Here is an 11,448-nt window from a genome sequence, read left to right as displayed (position 1 = left end):
CTAATTGTGGTGCAAGGGCTGGGGATCTCCTTGTACTGCCCTTGGCAAAAAACAGAAGTTTGCCTTTAGCGAAGACTCTATAGTGCTTCCTCTTTTAAAAATATAGGGTAATCTATCATGACAACGTTTTTTGGAACCATACAGTGATGTCCACAATAAAAAAAAAAAAAAAATTTACATTGGTCCTTAACGAGTTACATATTTGCTCATCTATCACAAACAACAGTAACAAAGTGATCTTGATCAATAGCATACAATGCAATATGGAGAAATTAAAATATGGCATTTAAAAATAAAAAATAAGTTATTTACTTTACAGACCATAATACTTCACTTGTCTTTTTTTTCCCTTCAAATATTGATAGGTGTTCTAAAGCAACACTGGAAAATTAGTGCTTGTTTTAACAGATCAACCCTTCTTTTCATCAGTGATACAAATACAGAAGGAAAAAAAAAAAACAACGTGCCCATGCAAGAACATATAACTGGGTATTATCCTTATAAACAGTGATGCCTTCCTGAAATCTAAATTGTATCCAATCCACTTTGATAAGAAATGAAATGCTTTAGAACATGTTAAAGAAAAACCCGCATTGAGAGGAAGATATCACAGTTACACAATTTGCCTTAGATGAGTTTCAGACAAATCTGATTCACATACAACTGGAAAGAAAAAAAAGTTATTTTATACTATTCAGTATGGCTTTTTGCAACATGGCAAAATATTACAGCATAAAGCAGACAATCTCCTCACAGAGGAGAAAGATTCTTTGCAGTCAAATTAAAGGAAAGATAGATACTAACTAAAAACGCAGACAGGTCTATTCTATATGGAAAGAGATGGAAGCCTTAAGAAATCTAAACTTCAGATCCATGGGGGGGGGGGGGAAAGGTGCTTTAAATTCACAGTCATATTATAAGGTCGCTATGGAATGTCTCTAGAATTACCCAGAATTCCCTGTTAGAAAACAGAACAGACTGCAAAACAGTTGGTATAGAATTTCAGAATAGAATGAAAAAGAGATAAAAAGAGGACGATTATTTTCCTGAATCCTGGAGGAATGCAGTGAATTAACAGTATGACAGCATTTCTTATGCTGATATTTTTTTTTTCCTTTTCATATGGATTTGTCTCTATATCGTTCTTTTGCCTTTGTCAATTATGATAGGTAATGGATGCGCCTCAGTGTTAAAAATCCAGTGTTCTAACGGAAGGAGATCATCATCAGAAAATAACAAGTATAGATATCTGCAAACAGGAGAACAGGCAAAGTTAAGAAATGACCCTAGATACAATTCTGCTACACACATAATCTCTGAGAAAACATTTGTAATTATCAGTGTATGACTATTAAATGTGTGATATATTCAACATAGCATGTTTTCAGAAATCAGATGATTCACTATTTCAAAGAAGACATATAATGGACCATACCATTTTATCAAAGTCAGCTGGAACAAGTTGCTCTGCAGGTGATACATGTTACAGTTTGGATGCCAAAATGTCGGGCACATGGGCCATTAACGTGGAAATAATGTTATTTATTTATTTATTTTAAACAGCTTACCCAGTGGCCACTGTTTACAGTTTAAGATGTTTTGCTAATTTCTTAAGTTTGTAACTTAAAATACAATGACCACAAAATGGCATTCTGATCTCTCCTTGAATCAAGAAGCTGTTACCGCACTAGTTCAAAACACATATCCCTGAGTATTCTGTTCAAACATCTGTATAGACTGATAAAACTACCTCTTCAGGCAGAGAATTCCATATCCTTATTGTTATCACTGTAAAAAAAAAAAAAAAAAAAAAAAAAAAAAAAAAAAAAAAAAAAACTTTCCTTTGCCTTAGGCTAAATATCATTTTTTCCAGTCTAAATGGGTGACCTTTTGTCCTATGTTTAGTTCTGTTTATGAATAGATTTCCAGTCAATGGTTTATATTAGCCCTGACTAGATTTGTTTAATGCTATCATATCTCCTCTGAGGGGCCATTATTCCAAACTAAAGAGATTTCAAATGTGTTAACCTTTCTTTATAACTAAAATGTTATATTCCTCTCATAAATGTTGTAGCTTGTCTCTGCACTTTTACTAGTGCCATAATATCCTTCAGGCACCCAAAATTGCCAGCATATTCAATGTGTGTCTAACCAGTGATTTCTAAAAAGGGAAAATTATATTTTCATCCAGAGAATCAATGCCCCTATTTATACATGTGATGGGTGAGGAAGTGCAAGAATGTTGAATTTAAAGATACAACTATGTGAATGGTGAGTGCAATATTTATTTCACACTGCCAATTACAGTATCTACTAAATTTTTTCGTAACACTTATTAATACATTAATCTGCAATGGTTGAAGTCCATAAATAGCTATAAAAACTCTATAAACAATGCACGATGAGGGTATGGGTCTAACGAATATATCCCAATATTATAAAGCAGCTATCCTCAATAGTAGAGAAAAATAAGTAGCAAGAGAGATTAGAACAGACAACAGCTCAATTAGCCTGCATTCAGTGGGTCCACGCTCAGATCTCAAGCTGGTTTTTAGCTCAACTTGTGCCATTACAGAGAGAACATATCTGAAGCATTTTAGACTGGTCCAACCCATTTGGGCAGTCCAGATCTGAAATGCGAGCAAGTTCCCTCTTCACGAGAGATACGGCAAGCCCAGATGATCATTTCAACCTTGTAAAGTATCATCTGTGAGGTATAGCCAATATCCCTCTAGGCATCGTGAGCAAGCACTATCCTCAATAGTACACCCGCAGCCCACCTACAGTCTGATAAATCACGAGTGAAGATCGAGGAGCTTTGGTCAAATCTCCATTGGGCCTCCATGATTTGGACTAATAAAAAGAACTGTATTTTATTGTTTTAAAACTGTATTTATGATTTGTATTTTCTGTTTATGTGAACAAATTGTCATTTTAAAAATTGGAACTTGCCATATTCATTCCAATATATTTGATATTTATTATAAATTATCTATTGGTATGTCACTTTATTGTGTACTCACCCTTCATTGGGTTGTATCCTTAAATTCAATATTTCTAACAACTTTTCACATGCTCATCTGTGGGTTCTTATATTACAAAATATGACTGAAGGGATCAGCTTCATTGTGTATACACTGTGGCAGCAAATGTGTAGACAGGGCATTTAATTTAGTCTTGGATGTGTCTCCATCCACTACAGAAACCAGACATCTACTCAGAAATGCATAGCAAGTCATCCAACAATTCTTTGTGTGGACCTGCACACTAACCATTGTACCATATCTATTACTTAGCACTATGGGGAAAAAAGCATTGTGGGTATGCACTGCAGCAGCTATAATTATATTGTTATCTCTGTAACAAAGGCATGAAAATATAAAAGGTAAACAAATAAAAAGACAGAAAACCAATTTTGACCTCTACATTCCCTTTAAACATTACGGCTCATGCAATGCGTGGATAACACTTATAAAGTGATAGTATGTTGCCTTGGCATAACACAGAATGTTACGTTTAATGCTAAAATGTCCCTTTGTCTTCTTTCCCTTCCTTTTTCTTCTTGATGTGCTGCTTTATCACCTGGGACAGCGGCCAATTTTCTAGTATGCTAAAAATTGCAGCCATTGATTTACATTATCTCTGTACCCTTTATATATACACACAAGTGCTGGCATGTTCTGCTGCCTCTCATTTTGTGAAACCTTTGCTTTATATATTTTAATCTGATGCATATTTTTTTGCTATGTTTACTTTAATGCAAAAATAAATACACAAATAACCTTTAATGGGGGGGGAAAAAAACTAAAAAACTAAAATGTGACAACTGGTGAGACAATGTTAATCTAGTAAATCCAATGATACAAAAACAATTGGTAATTTAGGATAATCAAGTCGGAGGTAACACACGATTTCCTCTTTAAGTGACAATCTTCTCCTCACCCTCATTACTTCTACAACACTCCTTGTATTTTTCATTTTATGCCCCCTCCACATTTCTTAACCTCAAAGCATTTCATTCACATGTGTACTGAAACGGATTTAGCTAAACATGTGTATGTCTTCTTTATAGCCTGTTTTAGATACTTTTCCACTATGCTACATTAAAAATGCATTCTGAATAGCGAATTTAAATTAAAAAAGTCATACAAATGCTATATTCCAATATAGCATTTTTATTAGAAAGTGGTTTCTAGGCACGCATAATAATAATGATATTAAATGCATGTCCCTACCTAAATGCACAGGTCTGTGTATTAATATTTAATGCCTCCCCCAGGCATCTGTCTACCAGTTGTTCATATTAACTACCCCCACCCTCTATTTCCTGCATTTGCTTACTTGAGTGTTTCCGCAAGGAAAAAGCTTTGCTGTACATCATCGTGACTTGGATTGGCAGCATACACGTCCCGGACACCTGAATATCCTGCTTCCACTCTGCAGTTCTTTTCCAATGCCTACAAATTGCGGGGATAAAAAGAAAATATCAAGCTGCAGCACATGTATCTACTGTCAATGTTTCGATTAGCTGGCAAAATCCAATTACCATTCGCTATTTCTGCCAATTGACAGAACCTTGCTGGAAAGAATATGGGCACGGTTTCAATTTACAAAGACAGATAAGAAAGAAAGAAAAAAAAAAAATAAAAGATTTATGCTGCTTCAGTCTGGGCAGTGAAACAATTAACTTTCCCAGGATTAAGTGACATTTGGATTTAAATCTGTTCCCTATTATGGCATTTGTATAATGATATAATAACATTAATTCATTTAGATTCATGCAACATATCCTTCATGCAGCAAATGTTTTCTCCGACATTCAGTGAATAGTGGGCCAGTGTCTATGATGTATACATTTAGGGTCTCAAACTTCTGCATAGATTATAGCGTATAGCAATTTACAAAATACAAGCATGACTGCATTTACCCAAGCACCATGACCACTTCATTGATTTGGACCCTAAATGAAAGAGTTACTCCCAGCATTCAAGGCCGCTGGAATGGTTATGATGTCAGGGGTACCCTGGCCTTGGTAATGGGGGCAAATCATTTAGCAATGCTTTGCACCCACACCTGGGTCCCTGCCAGGTTCCAATGCTCCCTGTTGGTCCAGTGACATGCATCAGGCTTCTGAAAAATTCATTAGCTGAGAGTGTCAGCTTTCAGTCAATTAGCCAGCCAGGGAGCCTAGTTCTGGGCTAGCTAATGACACATCTACGATGCTCTCTGGCAGCAGAGGGGTTGATCTCTGTATGCACAGCATTTCAAAGAGAAATACTGCACACACAGACTGCAGGCACCATGACTACTTCAAATCAATTAACTGATCATGAAGCTTGGCGTAACCCTTTAACCCCTTAAGGACACATGACGTGTGTGACACGTCATGATTCCCTTTTATTCCAGAAGTTTGGTCCTTAAGGGGTTAAGTTAGCCAAGAGAGAAAGCTCTTTCTACCAAAGGAGAAATGAAGGGGGAGAATTAATCTAGTCTGCACAGGAAGCATAAATTTTCTAAAGCGATCATCTCATCATAAAATAAAACCCATTAAAATAAGATATTAGTACTATACGTATTATGTATAAACGAGAATATTCCTAAATCAGGCATACAACACAGTATTTATCTGTAAATCAAGTAGCAACCCACCCCTTCCCTCCAAAAAATTTATTTATTCTTATCTAATGTATTTATAAAGCGTAACAAGTATTCAAACTTTAAAAAGGGAAATAAATGGTCTTATTAATATACCATCTGCAAATGTAAATAAACATTATTATGGCATCTGTGTCTCAGTAGAAGGATGTGCATAGCTACATCTTTGAGAAAACAAAGTCTGCTTTGGCCCGAGGCCCTGAAAAGCATCCACACAGCATGTGAGTGAAATTAGAGATGTATTTGTTAAGTGCATGGTCACTATTAAATGGGTAGTCTAAACATCATACTCTCCAGTTTTCATTACAGCCTAAGCAGTAGCACTCTTTACTTTTAATTAGATGGGTATGCGAAGCACCATAAACACTACAGGGCTCATTAGTGGCTATGGTAACCCAGGAGTTCCCGGGGGCAATACCAGCACAGAAGTCAAATCATTTGTGAATGTTTTGACACTTAACTTGGGTCAGAGCCCACTCAGCTTTCACCAAAGCAGAAGTCCATCGTTCCCCATTACCAACATATATTCTTCAAAGGCTTAAATGGAATTTATTGGCTGAGAGAGTTTGCTGATGGAATGAAATGCCAAACTAAGTGTCAAACCATTCAAAACTTGGCAAGGTAGGGTGCTAGAGGACTGCGGGGCACCATAACCTTTACTGTGCTTAGATAGCCCATTTAACTTAAAGTACAAAGGGCTACAGTACAGGTACAGTCGTTTTAATATAAAACACATTTTAAAAAACACTTGTCACTCTGTATAATTACAAGCACAGTATAATAATTACACAAACAGCATTGACTAGACAAAAGTACTAGAGCATATTCTAATACTGTGGGACTGAAAAGTTGAGTGATTTAGATTGTATAATATGCAAGCGTATGAAGATATACATATGTTTTACATATATACATATTAAGTTTAACTGGAATTAAGTCTTCATTCCGGTTTTTTTGGAGCATTGATTTTTAATACGAGCGTATGCTTGCAGGGAGCACTGTGTGCAGAACCATACCCTGCCTAAAATACTAACTAAGCACAGTAGAAAGCTCTTGATTTGTTGCCGTTCCAATTATAAATGACATTAAATAAATCTAATTGAAACGTTACAGGGAATTGATTTCCTAGCAATAAAGTTGAGTGTTCAAAGGTCTTGTCATTTAGCTTATAAATATGCGTCCAGGGGATAAGATGCTTTCATTTCTACATCACATGTAAAGTAAAAGAAAAGATGGATGGGAAGAATGGCAAAAATGTAGTTGATAAAAAGGTGATTTAAAGCAATCAATATTTACAGAAAAAAAAGAATGCAATACATTTTAGGTAACACTTCTCTCTACTGTGCTCGTGCGGTAAGGGCTGTTTACTTTATGTTTATGGACGCCTCAAATTCACATTCCAAGTGTAATAATTTACAGCTAGCTCAACTCTAAGAGCATTAGCTATCACAACATCACGTTTCAGCAAAGTTTCAAAATCAATGTTAAAGGAGCGCTGCAAGCACCATAACAATACCAGATTATTGTAGTGGTGATGGTGACCGTTCATGAAAACTTAATTTAAATTCTATATTTATATATCTTCGAGATTATTCTAGTATTCTACCTGTAAACCTGGACATAAAATCAGGGAAGATTTAAAAGGATTCTCCAGTGCCAGGAAAACATTAGTTTTCCTGGCACTGCAGGACCCTGTAGTGCCACTCCCACCCCCACCCCCCATCCCAAGTTACTGAAGGGGTTAAAACTCCTTCAGTGACTTACCGGAGTCAGCTCCATGTCCCTCAGCGCTGGTCAGGCTCCGCCTACTCTACTCCCCCGCCGACTTCAGCCTGGAGAATCCCTTTAAAGAAAATGTCCCTGCAGACTAACTTTTTGATACCCTATTGTATTACCAGTAGAAAGAGGGAAGTGCTCATGCCATTGTACAGAACACTGGTGAGACCTCACTAGGAGTATTGTACGCAGTACTGGAGACCATATCTCCAGAAGGATATTGATACTAGCTTCCCTATTCAGCTGTCCATTCAGACTAGTCTCCTTCCCTTGCAGAAGCGGTTATCTGCACATACACAATGAATGTGTATGTGCATGGGCTATCGAAGTACCATCAAGATGGAATGGGAAACTATATCTGTCTATGCAAGTGGGCAGTAGGTGGACCTTGGGCACAACAGATGAAGATGAAGAAGGAAAAGCAAGGGAATGAAAAGACTTCCTAGTACCTATAAGGTCCATTTAAGTGGTACAGCTACAAAGTCATGTGGTAGTTATGTGAACACAATACCTTTAATATTCTGCTTTTTTTAAATTTAATTATAAGACTGTGTTAGAAGAGTGTACTTTCAATTACATTACATAACCAAGCATCAAAAAACAATATTCTATAGTCCCAGAAACTGACTGCTCCTTGTACATTAATTATAATCTGGTTTGTTCATGCTCTGTGAGACTTTCACTGTGTGTCACAAAACTACAAAATACAAACCACTGATAAAAGTCCAGACTCAAACAGATGCTGAAATATAACATATCTATTTTTTTTCTCATAACTGTCATATTAGTGAAGTTGATTTTTGGAATTCTTTAAAATATCAAGGAAATAATATGTCTACCTGCACTGTCTGCGCACTGAAAAAGGGCAAATTATTGAAGGTGATTAATTGCATGAAAAAAATATCAATCCATTGAAAATTATGGGGTAAATAGAATTCTAAGAAAAATCAGATGACTGTTGCTTTAAGAAATGAGGAAAATAAATGTGCAACATATGAAAAGGAAAGATATTTTCTCTAATCAGATTTCCATTTATACTATCTGAAGTAGTGAAATGCATGCATTTTCGGCTGAGTTCTTGGAATAGCTATTGTAATTCTTGTCTCCTCAGGAATGTTCTTCTATATGAAAGAAGATTGTGTTCCTCAAATACTTTCACTGCAAAAAACAAATACAATGTAGGCATTTTCTCAAATTATAATATGAGAGTAATGCAATCTCCCTACTATAGTAAAGTATAAGAAACATCTAAATATAGATTTATATATTTATATATAATATATTTTATTTATACACACAGTATATATATATATATATATATATATATATATATATATATATATATATATATATATATACACACACACACACACACACACACAAATATAAACAACATACAAGGTTTTTCACTAAAGTGAGAATTCAAAGTAAATTTTATACTGAAGGCCAAAGCAGCAAAAATAATGTCAGTTTGGTTACTCTGGCCTTATGGTTAAAATTGACTGTCAGGATTATTTACTGAAGTGAAAATTCAATCTTTCTTTTTTGACAATCTTTATTTAGAAAGATTTTTCAATTTAGTACAATATCAATATAGAAGGAAAATAGTGCAATAAAAAGTAGCAAACAGCACATTATGAGGTCAATAATACCAGATTTCCAGAAAGTACAATTATCGTGCATAAATGAGTAAACAGACCGCTAAGTTGCGGTGTCGTAATGAAATACGATAGGCAATCGTAAAACCATAAAAAGGGTCGTTTTGACCGACAAGTGCGGAGATGGATCCTCAAGCTCACTAAACCAGAAAGCGTTTGGCGTGCGAACGGGTGCTCCCTGACTCTGGGGTCAGACGAGGGATGGGAAACAGACTAAGCCACAAAGTAAATGAGAACGACAGGGAGCAAGTGAAAGGAAACAGAAGGGAAGGCGAGTTTGATAAGAGAAAAGAAATTCAATCTTTCAATGCTGCTGTGACGGTGGTTGTTTTTCAGTAATATTCTTTAGGATATGTATATCAGTGATTTCCAGCCAGTGTGCAAGCCACTTCAGTGTGTGAACAGCTAGAAATGAGACCCGTAAGAGATAGAATGTAGTCCTTAAAACATGCTTTTTAATAAGTTTCAGCCTTAAAATTGGGTTTCCGTAGGGCAATTTAAAGTAAATATATGCATTTTCTTTTATATCAGGTGGATGGCCGGGTCTGTATACCTGGGAAAGAAATTACAGCAAAGTAAAATATGGGAAGAAGGCAGGCCAGCGGAGGTTATGTTATGCTCTGGGCAATGGTGGGAAACCCTGGGTCTTGGCATTCATGTGCAGGGCCGGTGCAAGGATTTTTGATGCCACTCCATTTGCTCCATAGTGGTCATGTAGGTTTAATGGCACAAGATAAAACATTTCCTTACCTCGAAGGGTTAAACAAGCCTCTAGTAGCTGTCACACTGTCAGCCACTAGAGACACCTCAGCTACAATGCCATGTTTAACTATGAGAAGCGTGGGAAGTGCATAGCGCTTGCCACTTATGCGTTTCAGGTCCCCAATACCGCTGTATGAGGAACATTGGAAAGGACCAGCGTTGACAATCTACGTACGTACAACCCTTCATTGCTGCTCACTGATGGCAGTGACCTCTTTCAGCAGGATATTGAATCCTCAAAAAATGTTTAGGAATGGTTTGAGGAACATGACAAATCGTTCAAGGTGTTACCTTGGCCTCCAAATTCCCCAGATCTCAATACGATTGAGCATCTGTTGGATGTTTTGGAACAAAAAATCCAATCCATGAAGGCCACAACCTGGCAACTTGCAGGACTTAAAGGATCTGCTGCTAAAGTCATGGTGCCAGATACCACAGCACACGTTCAGAGGTCACGTGGAGTCCATGCCTTGACGCACCAGAACTGTTTTGACAGCACGAGGAGGCAGTTTGTTTTACACGATATGAGGCAGTTTGTTTTAATGTTGAGGCTGATCAGTATATATGGTTTAAAATTGAACTCACTAATGACCACCTTGTAGATCTGATCATTTTAAGTGTGCTTTGCCACATCTTAACAGGCCTCTTCATCTTCTAACAAACTGGCTCTAATAACTAAAAATGTGTTTATACCTTTGCAAGATGAAAAATATTCCATGTAGAAAATGATGTTTTCTGCAACAAAATAATTTGTCACATCTTCAAAGATACCATCACTTAAACATTCAAAATTAATATGAAACATGGCTTATCCAAAGAGAAACACAGCAGAAAAATGCACACACGGCCCTCGGATCTCTGGTAGAATCTTCAATATATGATTAATTTAAAAATTAGGGAACTGTAAGGCATAATGGGAAAAAGTGAAAAAGACAGTGTGTACTTTACCATCAAGAAAGGGACTAATTAAAAATACCTATTCCATCCTTCCTCAGCCTGTAGATTCATTAAACATGAAATTGAAAGATTTGTGGACACAATGTAGTGCATTTAATTTATCAGCGGCTGACTAGATACTTTATTTTTAAAAGATTTCAATTAGTGAAATTTTTCTATGGTTCTATGAAAAAGCTTTGAAAACAAGGTCCATCGGGTGTATTTAATTTAATAACCATTCACAAAGTATTTCTAATCAGACACAGTATACACTGTTTCAGAGGTTGCTAAAAATAAAGGAGTGATTGTCCTATTATTGATCAAGTAAGTTACTCTTAAAAGGACACTCCATTACCTAAATATATATTTTTTATCAACTGTCAATGTCATAATACTGTTTGCTTTTACTGCAATAAAATACACATTTGTATTCAGCAAAGTCTCACGTGTAAAACAGTAACCCCTATGTACAGGTTTTATGGTGTTTTGGGAAGTTACAGGGTCAAATATAGCGTGTTACATTTGAAATTAAAATTCGCCAGATTGGTTACGTTGCCTTTGAGACTGTATAGTAGCCCAGGAATTAAATTTACACCCATAATGGCATACCATTTGCAATAGTAGACGACCCAAGGTATTGCAAATGGGGTATGTTCAGTCT

General features: G+C 36.2%; 1 protein-coding gene across 1 annotated transcript in view; it reads right to left on the bottom strand.

Annotated features, from left to right (window-relative positions):
- Nucleotides 1-358: 358 nt before the first annotated feature.
- The window catches only part of MAN1A1 (mannosidase alpha class 1A member 1), a 216,474-nt gene continuing 205,384 nt past the window's right edge, over nt 359-11,448 (bottom strand). Inside the window, exons 11-12 of the mRNA XM_063443480.1 lie at nt 4,342-4,457; nt 359-1,249 (exon numbers count right to left, since the gene is read on the bottom strand). Of these exons, the coding sequence (XP_063299550.1) occupies nt 1,135-1,249; nt 4,342-4,457 (231 nt within the window). The 3' untranslated portion in view covers nt 359-1,134. The remainder of the gene's footprint in view (nt 1,250-4,341; nt 4,458-11,448) is intronic.

This window comes from Pelobates fuscus, chromosome 2 (assembly GCF_036172605.1).
Source record: "Pelobates fuscus isolate aPelFus1 chromosome 2, aPelFus1.pri, whole genome shotgun sequence".
NCBI classification, from domain to species: Eukaryota; Metazoa; Chordata; class Amphibia; order Anura; family Pelobatidae; genus Pelobates; species Pelobates fuscus.
This window is presented reverse-complemented; position numbering and strand designations above follow the sequence as displayed.